The sequence below is a fragment of the Maylandia zebra genome, linkage group LG18, assembly GCF_041146795.1.
Source record: "Maylandia zebra isolate NMK-2024a linkage group LG18, Mzebra_GT3a, whole genome shotgun sequence".
Lineage (NCBI taxonomy): Eukaryota > Metazoa > Chordata > Actinopteri > Cichliformes > Cichlidae > Maylandia > Maylandia zebra.
In genome coordinates, this window is record NC_135184.1 from 25475612 (window position 1) to 25494492 (window position 18881).

At 40.0% G+C, this 18881-nt stretch overlaps 2 protein-coding genes across 2 annotated transcripts; both read right to left on the bottom strand.

Moving 5' to 3' along the window:
• Nucleotides 1-520: 520 nt before the first annotated feature.
• rgs1 (regulator of G protein signaling 1) lies at nt 521-2022 on the bottom strand. The gene is made up of 4 exons (XM_076876824.1): nt 1958-2022; nt 1574-1653; nt 1321-1487; nt 521-1096 (listed from the first exon to the last, which is right to left on the bottom strand). Exons 1-4 carry the CDS (start codon nt 1966-1968, stop codon nt 920-922), a joined length of 435 nt encoding a protein of 144 aa, XP_076732939.1. The 5' UTR covers nt 1969-2022; the 3' UTR covers nt 521-919.
• A 7396-nt stretch (nt 2023-9418) lies between these two features.
• On the bottom strand, nt 9419-14094 carry rgs18 (regulator of G protein signaling 18). The gene is made up of 5 exons (XM_004567119.6): nt 13923-14094; nt 13327-13431; nt 13046-13107; nt 12375-12541; nt 9419-11038 (listed from the first exon to the last, which is right to left on the bottom strand). The coding sequence occupies exons 1-5, from the start codon at nt 14042-14044 to the stop codon at nt 10784-10786; spliced, it is 711 nt and encodes a 236-aa protein (XP_004567176.1). The 5' UTR covers nt 14045-14094; the 3' UTR covers nt 9419-10783.
• Between the last annotated feature and the right edge of the window lie 4787 nt (nt 14095-18881).

Here is an 18881-nt window from a genome sequence, read left to right on the forward strand (position 1 = left end):
TGAGCTAGTAAAGTTCACCCTGTCCCTGCCAGAAATAAACAAACGCAGAGGAGAACTGTGTCATACTTTCTAAAAACTGTACTGCCTCACAACATTTTGAAGGGATATAAAATACTTTTTAGGGATAACATGAAACTAACTTAGTTGTGACTGAAAGTGCACACCCACAAGCCCGCGTCTGATGAGGCAAATGTAGATTCAGACTCCTGATTCATGCAGTTCCTCTTCACGTAAACGCTCTAACTTCTTAAAACTGCCGAGCAGATGACACACAAACTTTAGTGGAAGTCTCAAGTATTTCATTGTCCCCAGGCTGTGCTTCTTGTTTAATGAAGGATGTAAAGAACTCTGTTGCCATCTGCTGTTTGTGTGACAAATGACCACATTACAGTAACCCAGGTGATTTGCATTGCATACAAAAAGACCACACCCGGATGTCAGGTTTTGTTTTTTGATATTTCAAGAAGTGCATGCAAAGCAGACAAGAAAACGTTCCATAGAACACAAAACTGAGGCAGAAATGTAACAATATTTATTCGCATAAGAAAGTGGAAGTTCTCAGAGCGTAAGACAGTTTATATTTGCACGAAGTGTTATATAAAGCGTTGATAATACTTTACAATAAAGGAATTATCTTCATTATTAACTGTATGTGGGAGGGGAGAAAACAAAAGAAAAGACTTATAGGCACTTTTTTTTTTACTTAATTAAGGGATAAAGTATAATACAAGCTGTAAATTCAACTTAAGCTACTAAATCACACAGACTAAGAAAACCCCCCACCTCCACTAGACTAAGGATCTGGATTGTATAGGATAAACCTGTTATCCACGCTGAAATCAAAGAGTGCTACAGCAGATCAGAATTGAGCTGAAGACATCATGAGCCTCGGCCTGAGAGGCCGTCATTTTTAATACAGTCACCTTGAATCGTTTCTCCTCAGGAGTCCCTGATAGATGTCAGATTTTAGGAACCGCGGGTAGCAATCCCTGGCCAACAGACTGTAAATGTGCTTCTGAGCTGTATCAAACGAAGTCAGGGTCGGCTTGGAGATGTTATTTGTAATGCTTTCTCTTGTACTGCAGTCTATGTTGATCTGGAATCAAGCAATGTCATACAAAAACTACATTACAGCTGTTCCTTCCATCATCACCTGCTGTCTGTCTGCACAGAAATCTGCTTACATTTCTGCAATTTTACCACCATGAAATGCACAGTTTTATTGCAGATGCTATGCGACTATAGATCTACTAACTGCTAAAAATTAATATGAAAATTTAATTCCAGCAAAATCCTGTTTTATATGCTCAGATTATTTACCTGTCTTGGTGCTTCTGTTTGGACAAACTCAGAGTAGATCCGGTTGGCGGAGGAGATCATCTCTGGGACTGTCTTAATCTTTTTGTACTCCTCGCAGTCGAGCCAAAACAGTATATTCTCCTCGCTGTACTCTGACTTCAGGAACTCCCGGAAAGCTATCTGCCCGGCTAAAAGTCACAGACCAGAGTAAGCGAGTGGAAACCATGCACATGCAAGCAAATATATATCATACAGAATCAGAAGAGACTCTCACCTTTACAGCTGAGGACTTTGTCCACAGACTCACTCCAAGTCTCAACATCCCCAAGTGGATCCGTGGGAAAGCAACAGAATCTACCCTTGAAAAGAGCATTAAGATCTATCACTAGCCCAAATGTCTGTGACCCCCCACATTACAACACCCCGCCTGCAAACCGTACCTGCAAAGGGTCTTTTTAAGACATCTCAAAGATTTGTTAAATGCATCAAGCACCTGAGAGCAACCTCCTATCAATACAAGACCCCTTCAGAAATAGACACAGTCCAAAGTTAGACTTGCAGTGAATGGAAAGCCTTTTGGCATTTTCCACATGGCTGCTGTAAGTTGTTTCCTGCTGAAAATGGTAAAGGCCGAATAATCAAATATGCAGTAACTCACTTTATCGCCATCTCCTCGTCCTCTACAAAGGGAGACAGAGATAAGATCCTGCCAGACTGAAGATGGGGTTGTGATTGTTTGGAAATGAGAGAGTCGAGTGAGTGAACAAATCTAAATGACCCACGCCCAGCACGAGTGGAATATATGGAAATCTGTATGCAAAGTGTTATTGTTGGGAGAGACAGGGCATCCGTCCATGTCTGCGGTACCTTGAGGAAGAGAGAGCTTGACTGTGATTTCAATTCTACTAACTGTTGACCAACATTAACCTAGACATGGGAGATACTTGCATCACACCAAGGCTGAATAAATAAATAATTCCAGCACATGAATTTCTTACAGTCATTTATTTGCTGCTTAGTAAGAACTGCAATCAAGTTGTTTTTCTTTTCTTTTCTTTTCTTTACAAAAAAAACCAAAAAAACAAAAATGAGCCTAATTAAGAATATAGGATACAGGGCCTGCTGTGGCAAAGCACAACATGCGAGATTTAGAATATGATTTAACTAAACTAATGATCGGTGATCAGGAAGCTCTGGAAGATCCTGGCCATATGCAAATATCCATAAACAAATCTGCTGTTAAGGAGAAGCCTCGTCATCCTTCCATTTGCATATTAGCAGTGTTATGTGACAATAGCACAAGTCAGCTCTGATTTATTGGTATGCCTTCAAGTGTTGTGATAGAAATGTTTTATGTTCTTAGATTAGTCTACCGCAAGAGCCAATCTGTGCTGACAGAAAATTAAAGTCTCAATCTAAATGCTAATGCTAGCCTGGAATGCCAACAGTGGGAACGCTAACATGCTGGTGTTGGGCAGATGCTGTGTAACCATTACTATATTGTGTTGTGCAAAAGTCTTGAGCTACCCCTCATTTCTTCATATTATGCTTCCAAGAAGCCAGAGTCCCGCGTGATTTTCCCAATGCAGTCCGAGAAATACATCTCCAGGCTTTATGATGGGCCTTTTAAATTTTTCTTTGGATATTTCAATTCACTCCTTTTACCTGATAATTTTCAGAGGATTTTTTTCATTGTTTGTTTGTTTTTTGTTTTTTTTTTACAGTACATAACACTGACTTATGAATCATTCAACCATGAAAGAGGTACTTAACATATTACATAACATAACTTATCATATTTAGCAAAGAGCCAAAATACACAGTTTGTTTTCATTACTTTCTGTGAAAAAATGCCAAAGATAACACAGTTTACAGCAATAAAATAGTATTTTTGCAATAAAAAAATGATTCCCAAAGAGCTATTAACCAAAAAGTGGCCTATCTGAGCATGGTGTGCAGTGTTTACTTAAAAATCTGAGGAAAATGGACAAGTAGAGGACAAAAGAAGAGGTGGCAGATGAAAAGTATCTGAGAGCTGTGTCCTTAAGAAATAGGAAAACAATCCAATAAAGACCTGACAAAGGACCCAAGAGAGTCATCTGGCCTTTCAGTTGATTCATTTGCTGTTCACTGAAACCTCATCAGAAAGGTCTAAGTGTAAGGGTGGCTGTCAAGAAGCCATTTTTAACGATCACACAAGACCTGCACTGAAAATTTAGTGGTAAATCCAAAACTGAAAATTTTGGTTAAACTGTCATCATTGGTGACAGAGGAGGTCAGGAGAGAGGTACAATGGTGGTAAATGGCCTGTATTTGTATAGCGCTTTACTAGTCCCTAAAGACCCCAAAGCGCTTTACACATCCAGTCATCCACCCACTCACACACACATTCACACACAGGTGACAGCAAGCTACATTGTAGCCACAGCCACCCTGGGGCGCACTGACAGAGGCGAGGCTGCTGGACACTGGCGCCGCCGGGCCCTCTGACCACCACCAGTAGGCAACGGGTAAAGTGTCTTGCTCAAGGACACAACGACCGAGACTGTCCGAGCTGGGGCTCGAACTGGCAACCTTCTGATTACAAGGCGAACTCCCAACTCTTGGGGATGTCTACAGCCATCTGTAAAATGTGGCAGAGGTTGTCTCATGGTTTAGGGCTGCATTTTAGCCAGGAGTGCTGGAGAGCTTGTCAAAATTGAAATTTTTAACACAAAAATAGCATCTGGAAAGCAACTGATTGAAAAGCTTCATTTGTCAGCATGACAATGACATGACAAACACAGTATATGCAGAAAAAGCATAACAGGATAGAAAAACAGTGGAACACTAACAGTCATGGATTGGCCTCCCCAGAGCCCGAACCTCAATATTATTGAAGCAATGTGGGATCACATTAACAGGAAAGAATACAAAAGACAGTGTTAAGGTTCAAATATTGAGGAAGGAGAGTACAAACAACCATTGGTCCAGAAGATCTTGGTCAAACAATTGATTTTAATGAATACACGCGTGGGAAGACCACTCTGTACGCAGACAGGAATTAATCTTCGACTTAATCAAAGCATACACAGATTTTTATAGCATCAGGGTTTGAATTAATGACGCCCCTTCATACGTCACCGACAGAATATATACATACGTCAAATCAAAACCACAATGACTTTTAACACGGTTTAAAAGAACGTTGTCTTCTATCTCATCTGGAACACGAGCCCCACATCCTGCCAACATCCAAAGAAGAGGCTGTGTTGAAGAATAAAGACGGCTATACAAAATATTGACTTACACACTGCAAACAGTGTCGTATTTTAGACACATTTTTGGGGGGATGTAGCTAATTTGGTCAACCGTGTGTGCAAGTTTGCATTGACGTTTCTAGCTCTAAAACTTGGAGAAGTCTTAAAAAACAACCAATTAACAAATCGGGGGCAAACAATTCTAATTAGTTTTTCACCCTCACACATTAACAGTGTGATAAACTACCCCAAGAGGTTTGTTTTCACATTAGGTCCATTACATACTTTTCGTCTTTCACAAATAGAATGTTTAAGCTTTTCATTTAATATCTACTTTGTTGTTTGAGGGAGAATGTTTTTCATATTTTACATTTCCATGATGCATCTCACTTAATGTAAATAATAGCATTTGGCAGCTGTATGAATGTATTTTGCTGTGTGTTCAAACCCATCAACCCCAGGGCGGTCATTCTCACTTTCTAATGCATCAAAGAACAGCATGACGGACCAGGAGCTATATATGGAGGAGTCCTCTTCTCATTTGACTTTGTTGCTTGCATACAAGTCATACATATAGATGTCATCATAAGTATTTCTAGAATGCTTTAGCCTGCTGACCTTGTTGACCACTGGCTCAAATGTGATGGGCCGAAACAAACCAAGAATGTAAATGACAAGGTGATCACACAGGTGATGGAAAACACCCAGGCTGCCCTTATTTGCATGTGTGTAGACACACCAGGTTGAGGAATTTGTTTTTCAAAAGAGCCCATGGCCTGAAAGACGTGTGGACTATACTGAGGTGTGCTCTCATTGCGCATTCACTGCATCCAGGATGTTTTTTCTAGTTCTGAAAAGTTAAGAGAATCCAAGAATAAAAGGGCTCAACGCAAGCCTAAAAAGGCTCTTTTAGTAAAAGAGAACGCATTTGTTACAATATGCTAAAAAAACACCCTCTTGTGTTGATGAGATTTTTTAAAAAGTTGGCCACTTGTGCTGAAAAGCCATTTCAATTGCCGTGAGCTACAGTGATTTAGTTACTGATAAATAATTACCAGACACAGAAAGGATAAAAAAAAAAAAAGGTCCAAAATGCGGCCAGAAATAACGCTGTGGAGAAGTTACAAAGAACAATTCCTTTGTTGAAATTGTATTTTATTAATTAAGTCAAAAAGCAAAATGTGAGATGTTTTAAAACTCCTTACATGCTGCAAAGAAAACATATCAAAGAAGGAAGGAGCGAAGCAAGGAAACAGTTAAAAAAAAGGCTGACGTATTACATTGCAGTATTTACATGTAACTAAGGAAGTAAGTAAATTATATTCATTGAGCATTTTCCAAGACATAAATCACAAAATGCTGTATGTCAGAAAAAAAAACACCAGGACATCAAAAGGAAAAAAGAAAAACAACTGAAATAAGACAGAAACAAAGTAAAAAGCTACAAAAATGCTGGTTTAACAAGACAAGTTTTCACATTCACGAGTCCTTAGAGCTGCGAAGACTTCATTACTTTAGCTTTTAGTCTGGATTTTGAGATGATAACAAGCACAGGCTGCAAGACCCTAACCCTGTGAAGCAGGCAGGTGATTACCATACAGAGCCCCGAAGGTGAAAACAAGGATTTTAAATTGGAATATTCATATGTTATAAGTATGGACCACACAAAAATTGCAATTATATTTAACAAAACAAATCTTTTTTCAAAACAGAGATACAGATACTAGAACAGATGGAGGAAAACATGCAAACTGAAGCAATGGGACGAAGAGTTAGATTGGTACCATCCTTTAGGAAAACAGGTACATTTCATCCTGAGCCAGTGGAACTGTGGACTATTCATTTCTGCAGTAAAACTCTTTGAGAAATGGTATCCATTAAAACATGAAAAGTCTTTTTAAATTGAAGTTTATATTTGAAAAGGAAAATGCAGTGGTGCAATAGAGAAGTTCTCTGTCTAATTTTTACATAAATAACTTAATAAAATAAAGACATTTTTCCACTCCGTGTTAGAATATAACCATAATCACTAAAATATCATAAAACAAAACATAATAAAATCTAAATCCAAAGTTATAAATCTAATATATCACCATGTAAATACAAAGGTGCTGTTTGACAGCAGCATTAACCCAGAGGATAGATGACTGAATAAAAGGCATCAACGGGAAAGAAATTCAATGTGCCCTATGTTATTGTTAAGATATTAATAGGTACTAATGGGTAGTTCATCAATAATGCAATACTGACTAGCTCACCAGCTCGCCGTTTTATTAAGCACACCTATTCAGCTGCTCGTTAACATAGACTTAAAAGGTGATGCTAGGCTGGTGTGAATGCTTCGGGAACTGTTAATTTACTGAGATTTTCCTACTTAACCATCTCTAGGGTTTATAGAAAATGAGAAAATAGCCAGTGTGGAGTAGTTCTTTCTGTGAAAATGACTTGCTGATGTCAGATGTCAGAGGAGAATGACCAGACTGCTTCGAGCTGATAGAAAGGCAACATTAATCCCAGTGACCACTGGCTACAATGAAGATATGCAGAAGAGCAGATGGACTACAGCAGCAAAAGACCGCAACAGGTACCACTGCTGTCAACTAAGAACAGGAAACAGAGGCTATAGTTTGGATAGATGGACAACAGGAGACTGGAAAACTGTTGCTGGTCCAGTGAGTCTTTCATTCAGATGGTAGGATCAGAATTTAACATAAATTACATGAGAGCATGGATCCATCCTGCTTTGTATCAGCGGTTGAGGGTGATGAAGGAGATCTTAGCACACTCTGGGTCCCTTAGTACCATCTGAGCATCTTTTAAACATCACAGAGTACCATTGCTGACCACATCCATCACCTTGTTGAATCTCCGTCACAAAGAAGTAAGCCAGTTCCAAAAGCAAAAGGGGGTCTGACCCACCAGTAGTAATGTGTACCTAATAAATTGGCCTAGAATGTATGCAGCGTCTCACTACTCCCACAGCAAGTAGAGATGCAGTTTTTTCACCATACACATGGGGGCACTCTAGTTGTCCTATCTTTACATTTGTGTCAACCATCCTGTATAATTACTGACGGCTCTGATTCAGCCTGTCTCCCTTTGTTGTGCGCTCCGCTTGCTTTATTCATTTGAACTCGAACGGGGGGTTTGTCTGTTCTCCTCAAGACTGTGGGGTAGAGATTGGTGCAGAGCGAAGATGCGATCAGCACTTGATTTAAATTAGATTTCGAACTCTTGAAGGTGATGACTTTTGACTTACATGATATTAAAAGACAGCAGCAGGCTTTCTGCCTTTCTTTCTTGCTCATGTACCTTCAAATGTAACTGTTCTATAAACAACAGTAAAAATCTTGACAGAGCATCGACTTGTCCTTGGTGAAACATGTTATGTATTTTTCTTTTATTAATTGTTAAATGTTACATTCCCACTTATACGTACAGTTGCTACTTATTTCAGCCTGCTCCTATAGATCTTATGCAACTGACATGTTTTTTGACAACGTGTGTTTCAATGTTTCATTTTACCTTCAGTCTGACATTATTCCTAAAAATGATTTAGGCTACTTCCTCCAGAAACCTGCCCCCAGTCCACTGATAAACATGGAGCCACTTTAAGAATCAGCAGTGCTGATTTTTCCCAGCATAAATGGGTGCCTCGCTGCTTCTGTTACTTCAGTGGAGGTTTAATACAAAATACAAACTCTCACCTCAAGATTTTTAAACTCGACATGGCCCTCTGTTTGCAGTGAAATATACTGAAGTGTGTCAATATCTTTGCAGGTCAACCACATCAAGTGCAAATGGATTTCTAACGGGGGAAGATTTCGCAACTCAATATGTGAGCCTGGGTGTCAGCAAATCTCTTGCTAAATTTGAGCCACACAGGCTCCGGAGACGGGACAAACTTGTTCTCAAAAAGGAGACAAGAGCCCGGCAGGTACATAAACTGCTGACGCTCTTCGGTCTACATTGAGTAATGTTTTAAAACAAAAACATACTGGAGAAAGTGTCTGTAAAATCCACTGTTAGCCACCTTATAACACATCTTTTTCATTTTAAACTCCTCTTAGACTGGTATTCATTGTGTTTTACAAGCCTCATATCTCCAGGCAAACTGCTTTCTTACTCTTTTGTTTCCCTTCAGCAGTTCCACAATACATCTTTAACTTGTGGGTGACTTTAGAGGCTTTTTAGCATAGACAGAGCTTCGAATTTAAATGCCAATGGGGAAAGAAACACGGAATCTGCCAGCAAAGTCTTAGCGGGCAACTAATCTTATGCTGTGATGTATTTGGGAGGGCAGCAGAGCTACTACCTTTGTTAAAAGACCATTACAATAAATCCCACACCCCACACTCCTTCTTTGACTATTGGTATGAGAAGACAGCAGGAACTGCAGTGTATGCATGCTGCTGCTGCTGCCATCTAGATGGATGCATAATTAATGGGAAATGTGAGGTATTCTGCACAGGTTTTATAGAGTGACAGGTACTTGGGCTGAGATTGACTTTATCCCTTTAAAGCATTCTTGAATCCTTGACATCTGTGTTAATGAGCTAAACCAGCACTATGTGTGTATGTACCGCTTTAAGTACTTAGATGTAGTCTGTCTGCATGCATATTCAAGAGTTCAGGGGCAACAATTCTGAATTAATACACATTTGTCTTTACAAGAAGTATAGCTTGTGCATACATATACAGTAACATGAATAATTTCGTGCTAGAGTGGTGGGACCTGATACGGACTATTAATTTTTCAGTGATTTGGAATAGGGAGCTACACAAGATCACAATTTCCCCCACTAGTGTAATATGCACACGCTACAGCTCGATTTTTCACATTTAGATGCGGTCATTCAGAGTAATTAATGCCACTGAAGGCCTCATTAAAAGTGCTTTATAAGAAAGTGTTTATTTGAGTTACTCCACATCATTTACAGCAAGTCAACACGTATGATGACATATGAATAATACATAAATTATTAGGTGGTAGCAAACGGAAAAAAAGGCAATCATAATTTATAATATTAGTATTCAAATAGCACAGATACATTTTCTTGGTGTGAAAAAAATGAGTCTTTGATTAACAGCAGAAATAAGAGATCTGTAAAAAACAAAAGGTTTCTGTACTTTTACAGCAGGCTGTCACTGCAAGTTAGTATTGAGACAGGTGGGCAGTGCGATAGAAGGATAAATTCATGAATTCCTTTTAATGAGACACATTCAAATTGGCTCGTATGCTGCATTGACTGCATTAATGGTGTTTTAAGGTGCTGTTGTTGGATCGGAAAACAAACCAAATGAAGTATACCCAGTCTGAAGTCACGAGGGCTGCCTCAGTGTGGCTGCCTGTACGGCTGGCTGGATACTGTCAGTGGGGAGGAGGCGTCTCATCTGAGATTCTGTCTCCAGCTAGCTATCACATTGTCATTCAAGTTTTGTGAGATTTAAAAAAAATATATCTAAAAATCATCAATAAAGATTGAATCCACAAGTAAAGCGCCTCTGAGGAAAAGAATGGATAATAGATCAATCCACAGATGCTGCGGAGTAACCTGGTTTCATACAATGGCCACTGAGAATATTCAATTCTGATTGACCAGGGGGCGTCCATTATTTTCAGATAACCACATGGCTGTGACGTAACCTTTGAGATTATTCTTGTAGCTGAAGGTTAATCCTGTGAACTCTCCTATCTGCATGACATAAAGCTACCGCCCGCAGCCCGTTAGCGTATCCCATCACAAAGACTCAGAATGAAGTGAAACTTCTTTAAATACTATCTTTTTTTCTCTCCACAGAATGAACTGTTAACATATAAAGCTTAAAGCTTTCAAAATTAGCTTTAGAGGAACTGCGCTTGAATTTTGTGACTCTGAAACAGAGCTTCTGTGCCTATAATCTCCTGTTAACGGCCTTTATGCTAAGCTAAACTAGCCAGCTTCTAGCTGTAGCCACGCATTTACCGCACACGCGTTTAAGATTTGTAGCAGTCTGTGCATTCAAGAAAGCAAACAAATGTACTTCCCAAAATGTTATTCAGATTACTATTGCTGGCATGCTGTCACAGTGCTGTGCATGTGGAGTAATCCACTGTGGCAACGGTGGTTATAAAAAAATAATGCACTCTGCAGAAGCAAACCTGTGGAAAATAATAAACTTCCGCACCACACTTTATATTTCAGCAGTTGTGCTGCAATATAATAATTAATCCATCGCACAGAGTGAGCTACTGCTCCTCCAAGCTACCAGGCTGAGGGTTCGGTCGTGGCCTCCCCTCTGTCGTTGAATACACAGGAGCGTGACCTTCTGCGAAACATGGTGGCTCCGGGCCCTTTCCTCCTGGTGAGTCGCAGATAAATGTCAGATTGCAGGAACCTGGGGTAGGAGTCCTTTTTCATCAGGCTGTAGACTTTTATCTGAGCTGCTTCAAAACAGCTCTTTGTGGGCTTTGCCATGTTGTTCTGGATGGCCGTCTTGGTGTGATAGTCAATGTTGATCTGAATGAAAAATAGGGACACATGTTAACTCTACACTTGCCCACGTACATTTCAACCCGAGTTTGGGATTTTTGCGTAGGTTTGCAGCAGGGGCAGACAGTGGGTTAGACAAAGGCCTTAGTAGATATGCAAGTTACTGATAAGAGAGGGGAAACCCCGAAACCCGCAGTAAGCGCTGCGTGGAGTCGTTTACAACAATGGAGAAACTCCACATCTCGATGTTTCAGAAGGTTACACACACACGCGACACCAAATAAAAGTCAATTTCAGAATGTCAAGATGCTCTTCTTAGGAGAAAATAATTCTGCTGTGCCTGCTTTAGAGGATCTTTTAAAAAAGGTTAAGAATGTCAAACCTCACCTTGACATTAATGGATCGCTTTCCAAAGCCAAAATGTGAGTTACTCATAACTGCGCTCAGAGCGTGAGTTTTCTTTCCCCATGCGTGTTTTTGTTGACACTATATTTCAACTCTAGATAATCTGAGTTTAAACAGTCACTGACACACATCAGTTTCTTAGATATCATCACAGATAGAGGTTAATTTTCTGCCTCCTACTCTCGTGACTGGCTTTTTAATGTTTAATTACTGGCGGCAAAACCATATTTATGCCCTTTATAGACTGAAATATTCTTAAGATACTTTCCTTTGAAAAACTACCAGCAGCTTTCAAAATAAATATGCATGCGTGTGAAACTACGCTATCGTCTACCATCAGTATTGAAGGTTGCATTCATTTACATTTGTTTCTCCCTTCAAATCGCTCGAGCTGTGTACTTGTGTGCAATAATGCCACTGCAGCGCTGCTCTGAAAACCCTCTTTCAGATTTACATATGCACTCATCTTAGACTGAAAGTGTGTGGGAGATGCTCTCTCCACTCTTGCAGAGGAATGTGAAAACCTCAAACCAGACGCAGAACTCTTTAACGGTCAAATATGCTATGGGCCCTGAAAGCATATCAGATGGTGGTCGCATCATCTTTGCAAAGTGAGTGGAAACCTTTTAAACCACAACTGTCTCGCACAGAAATAACTCAACCTGCTTTGCAGCCGTGTAAGCGCTAAACACATGACCTCGACGAGCTGCTGCTCCTAATGATTGTTCGCAAAGGTCAAGTTGCTGCGGGCTCCTGTCTACACAGCACTTTAGAATTCGCCTACTGTTATTTTTTTATTACGATAATATAAATATTTCAAGTTGTCAACAGCCCTCACTGACAAATAAGCCAAGAAAAACGGTAAACTGCACTCCAGGGGGGGTTAAGCTTTTGAAGCCCAGCTTAGCAACACAACATCCATGCCGTTTGTGATGTAAAAAAAAGGCATATGTCATACCTCTTTAGGGGCATCGGATTCAATAAAAATTGTATAAATATATTTGGCTTTGGACAGCAGCTTTGTCTCAGAATCAGTGGTCTTGTATTCTTCACAGGCCAACCAGAACTCAATGTTTTCTTCACTGAACTCTGTCCTGAGGAACTGAGAGAAGGTTTCCACCCCATCTGATGTAAAGAAACAGAAACAGAGAAACAGAGAAACACTGTTAGTCACGCTCCTGTAACTACAGCTGTTTAAGGACATGTAGCTTCCACATTTCAGTGTGTTGTGGAAACCTGCCAAAACTTCATAATCTATGAGTCTCAGCTCTATAGTCAGTTTAACTATCCCGAAACAGCTTAACCATAATATGTGTGAGTGTGCTCAAAAGTGTGGATGTTATTACATGGATCTGTTAACCGTGCCAAAACGACAGCAGGTCACAGTGTTTCTGTGCGGCATCTGTGACGAGGGGAGGAAGTTGCACAGTTTCTGTATTACTATCTGTGTTAACAAACATTAAAAGATGTAGTGAAACTCTCACAGCACTCCCCATTAACTATTTAGCGCTTCGAACACTGTGTTACAGTTTACAATTCAAATGAAGCAAAGCGTTTGACAGCACAAGAAACGGTTTTAGACGGCAATTCGACACAACATTTTTGAAAAGTTTCAGGCATTAATCTGACCTGAGTGCTTTAGTAGTTCTTCAAAGGAGTCGCTCCATTGCAAAGCTGCCTCCGTTGAGATGCTGTGAAACAAATCAGAGATGCGGTCAGCTCTCCTCTAATGATGCAGCAAAAAAAAAAAATGTCTTGGATTCTCACAGAGACGTACTAGATGTCATGTATCTGTGAGTGTGTAATGAGTCATGGAGGGTACAGAAATCTGAGGTTAAAAAGGGATAACGCTTGTGCAAAATACCACGGCCTGCATGAGAAGTTAATGGATTTTTTTTTTTCTTTCTCACTTGCTGGGTGTCGTAGCTGTCTTTTTACTGGGACTGACGTTTTCGTGAGAGCCTGACTTGGTGAGAAAAAGGCTAAGCCGACTCTTCCTCTCTTTGTCTTTCTGCCTGCAAACAAGGGAGAACAAATATAAAAGACCAGAAGGTGCACTTACAATTGCAGCAAACTTTTCTCCTTAAAGGCACACTTTCTGAAGTGGCTTTCATGGCACAATATGAATTGCACAACAGCTCTGCAGCATAGTACAGATTGCAAGTTCAGTCACATAAGCTGACGTGTTTTTTAAGAAAAGCGTGGAGACCCTTATGAGGGAAGACGGCAGCTTTTAAGTTCAACAGCCTTATATGGTGTCAGCTATAGCAGCTTTGAGCAGCACAGAAAAGGCAAATCTACAAGGTACGGAGACATGTCGTGAATATTACAGATTAAAATATTTCTTCTTTGTACAAAAACGCTTGCTGAATCTATTTCTGGTTGATTAAAGTTGTACTGCTCCAATTTCTTGTAATAGCTGTTAGAAATTGCTAAAGCCCCCTGAAAATATTCAACTTCAGAAAACAGGTAAACATTTAAAAATGACGGAAAATCACACACCAACCTGCTACTGTCGTCCTTCATCTTTGGTGTCTGTAAGCCTACTGGACCAAACATTTTGAAATATGCTTCCTCCTTTGGGGGCATGTAGCTGAATTGAGGAAATAGAAGAAGAAGCGTCTCCATGCTGTCTGTGGCGTGCAAAGCGGCAGGCCACAAATAACTCTCTGAAAAATGTTTAACCCATCACTCGTTGAACCACCTCGTCTTTTATAAACGGCGCTCGCGTTTCATTTCCCATGCTCGCTCTACTTCCTGTAACGGTATAACAGCTTACTGCCATCAGCTTGATCTGTGATATAGAAAACCCCTCTGGGTTCAACATCCTGCTGTAACTATTTACTAGGAAACTTGAAAAAGACACCTGTGATTATGTTCATTACGTTCACTTGTATCATTCATTAGTTCTGTTTGTTTTGACTTGAGGTGATATTTTTGTCTTGATTTTTTGTAACAATCGTTTTCACACTGTGACGTGTTGCACTTAAGCAATTTGGACCCAATATTTAAGAAAAACTCTGATGTTGTCCGAATATCAATATCAATTTGAATATCTGTGTTTATACTGTCTCGTGTTTGATTACGTGTTCGACATTGCATGAATAATATCAACCTTGAACACATAGAAAACGTTTAAGAGTGTGAATTATAAAAGAGGTCACTTGTTCTGTGATTCCACTTGTACCGCCAGCAAGGCCAGACACTGCAGTGCTGGAAAGAATACAATGTAATGAATAATAAAATGCGTATGCGCTGAGGCTGACCTTAGCTCGTTCCCGAACATGAGAGCCTTAAAGAAGGAGGACGAATTCATTGTGACACAGTAGAGAGCAACAGGGAATAGATGTGTTCTAGATGGAGATGGAGACAAGTGCAACGTCTGTGCTGGAGAGAGTGTGAAGCTGCCTTTCAGCATAGCGGCAGAGGATGTGTTTCTTTAGTTTGAACAGAAGTTGAAAGGAAAGAACAAGGTCCTAATTAAACGTAATTGGAAAATGAACAAGCCTTCTGAAGTTGTCAGTCAATAACAGGTTCAGAGCTGATAAATCCTCTAACCTTATCTCCCACCCATCGTGGGCCCCTCTAAGTAGCTGTCTGAGGGTCTAAACTGCAGCTACTTGATCGGCAAGGCTGTACAAAGATATCAAAGCGCTTCTAGCTTCCAAATGTCAATTACAGCTGACAGTTAGCGGGAACTGTGGACCCCGGACAAGTTCTGATAGACCACAAAATTTGCAGATGTAAACTGCACATCTGTCGAGCAGAAAAGTAGACTCAGCTCCTCCTGCACAAGTGACGCGATAAATCTTCTCAAGAGCCTCTACAACCCAGAATTTACTGATACCACCGGCAACAGTGACACCCCAAAGTCATGACTACTCACTACACATCAGTCACAGGGGCCGGCCGTGATCATGCTTTTGGCTTTGTTTTCCTTCTGGTGTGATGAAAATCACATGTCTGTGATGACTTTGTCAGCATTTCGCAGAAACCACAGCAGCAAATTGGCAAAAGTGGCATTGTTTACATCCTGTTGATCTCCCCCATATTCTGTGTTCAGCCTTTCTGCTAGCAGCTTTGTGGTGGGTGCAAACCCCCTAACATGTTTCAGCATTGGTGGTGTAGGTTGACCAAAGCGGTAGCCAAATTTCAGTCGCTAGCCACCGGTTAGCTCTGCCCCTGCATAAAGTTGCAATAAAGGCACATTCAACCTTGATACTTGGTTTGTAGTTAAGGTTTAGCTATCCAGCCTAGAAAGAAATCAAAGGAACGCAATGGTAAACACAGTCTATTTGTAAAACCCTTGAAACTTGCACCAAGCTATATCAAAACCTTTTTCTATTCTCACATTAAAAAAACAACAACCCCAAAACAACTAAAACAACAACAGAAAACCTGTTGAATAAAAGACACAATTTCTGGAAATGCATATGAGTCCTATAAATAGAACCTGCAGCATCCTTTCTCTTCAGGTAACAGCAGCCTGCACAATCACTGAAACCAAATTAAATAGCTGTCATTTAGCTTCTCTGTATGCATTTGCCTCTTGTCAACATACCAGATGAGAGAACCAACAAAATCAATACACACACTGAGCCAAGAAGATTCTGTTGCCAGCTGGAGACAAAAGATTAGAACTGTTTCATTTGATCATTTTGAAATAATATTCCTATTTACAGTTGTAATTATGTAACTGGTTCACCGGAGTATTGTAGCAGTTATTTCATGCAGTGATCTGTTAATAAACAGGGGGAAGACTGCGCTTCTGTATTTCTTGTCAGAGAAGAAGTGTTTAAAGTATCACCGAACTAAACAAATAACATTATCGGCTCACAGCGGCGAAACTGATATGAAACCACGTGATGTCTGGTTGAGGTATATTTGGCAAAATTCATACGTACACCCAACACCGCAAGAGTCTCCCCCCACCTGTTGTTTTTGTGCTGCAGTGCAAACATACAGAGCTGTGCATGTGTGGACAATGATGATATGCAAATGGTCATTTAAGAGTGCATTTTGGATGTCGCTTGGTAAAAAGGGAAGCGATTGAACCGAAACTGCAAAGTGCTGACATGGGTGAGGGGGGAAGAAGGGGTGTTGTTACTTCCTGCCTGAAAGCGCCTTTTCACGTCAAGTTCAGTCTGTACTTTGTGTCTCTACATTGGCTGAAAACAAAGCGAAGTCAGACAACAAAATGAATCAACAGACGTGTCAGAGTATAACGGACTTCAGTGAATCAGCAGGAACCCCCTTACAGACCGCAAACAAGCACAACAAACACAACAATGGTGCTAAGGCTTGAAAATTATTTTCAACATTCTCGTCATGCTCCTATTTTCATAACAATATGCCTCACTGGAATTGCTTTTATCCAAAAATAGGGCATGCAAGAATGAGGAAAAGAGACATTTGGGTGCTCATTGGAGAGGAGAGGCCAGGCCTTGATCTTTTCTACAAGGGTACAATATGTCAATCCAGGACAGATGACTGAAGACTTTCCACTTCTTTTCATCATCTACCATATAAAACATTCTGTTTAATGACATCAGTTTTGAATCATTATTCTTCTTTCCCATTTGTGATATCAGAATTGTGCTAGCCACTCATTATTTCATTAATCATTCACAAAAAGATAAGAGCCAAGTTTCATTTTATGGAATTCAAAACTCATATTTCACCAGCACAGAGCTCAACATGTCATAATCTGAAAAGCACGCACACTAGAGGTTTAAATACTTGGCCCTGAGATAAAACTGTGACAAAATGCCTCTAGCAGGTTAAAAATACTAGATTCATTTACATCAAAGGAATTTTTAGCTCCAATTGTTATTAGCTGTTAGCTAGCTAATGTTGCAAGCTACATTAGCTACACTGCTAACCACATTCCTATTTGCAGCTTAAAAAATAATTTAAAAAAAAGGAAAAAACAAAACAATAATGCAAACAAAAATGAATTCTACATTTTGAATGAGGACTTTTTTAATCGGGTGGAGAACATAAACATCGGCATAACTTTGTGCTGAACATTGGGGGGGTCAAGATCTCTGTCTAAATAAATAAATTCCTAGATGATTAAACATGCAACTATTTTGCTGGTAATACCTGAAATGAGTTAAGAGAATCTACAGCCTATTTATGCAAGATAATTCATAATTTTATTGGGTTGGGGGGTTATATTCGTTGGGTCTGATTATGGGAGGGGTAATAACCCCCCTAACCCCCCTGGAAATTATGCCCCTGAATATAAAGGAAGAGGGGTGACTGATTAGTAATTAAAAAAAGAATTTACTACATAAAAGCCAGACTAGGCACAAAAACAAGTACAAACAAGTTCTAAAATACTCTAACACTTCCCACTCTGACGTGCCATGCAGAAGAACGACTGAAACCGAGTTCCACCTGTCTGCCAGTCGTTCTTTTACCGTTCTTGTTGCACTTCACAAGGACCCGATCGCTTCTGGCTATCTGCCTGCAGTGCTTGAGTATTTTATAAAACAGACAAACAGCATGGTTTGCTCACAGGAGCTCTAAGTAATATTTGCAGCCATATATTTCTGTTGGTTTCTCTGCTCTGCTGTGTCTCCCTGCATTTTTATAGCAGGTCATTGAGTAGGTATAGATCGTTGTCTTAACTGGAGAGATATGGATCGGAAGTTAACACTAAACTTTCAAAATAAAAACATGCAAATAAAAAGTAAATAAAAATATGTAAACTATAGAATAATAAAAGTTTTCTGCACCATGTAAAACACACAGGGTAAAATACTAAAGTTACTTCCACCTTGTTGGCTGTTGGTAAATGTGCATAGACCATATAACAGATGGAGGTAGCTACTGTGATGCCACATGCTTGTTTTTGTAGTTCTGATATGAAGATGAGCGATTTTGCCATCTCTGCCTTTGTTGCAAAAAACGGTAACCGATGTGACAAGTAGAGGCCGGTCTGACTGTAAAACCGCTCAGTTATTGGCCAGTGGCTTGTGACTGAATAGGTTGTTAGCCAATGAGCGAGTGGCTAATGTCACAAATCATAAACAAAAAAGTGCCTGAGCCCATAAACTCATCAGGAAAGTGTTTACAGTGATCAAGCTAGAGAGCTGTTTTGTAGACTTCTTTATAATCCAGTCTTTTTGCTGGTCTTCAGACAGAATGCAGGTTTGAGGCCAGCTTTATTTTTCCGAAGCTATCTCAATCTTTGTAGCATCTGTAATATTGTATCCCACCGCACAGCAGCTTTCAGCCATTTCATTGTTAGCAGACAAGGAAGCACCTTTACATTAGCTATACAAAATCACTAGAGAACCATGAGTTTAATTTGCCCTCTGGTGTTGGCGGCCCTGGTTACACCAAACAGAGTAGATTTTTTGAATGAGATTATGAATGATTATGTAGAAATTTTAAGCTAAAGACATTTAGGCTGAGAACAAATGCAGCCTTGTTGATACTGAGCAATATTGAGCAC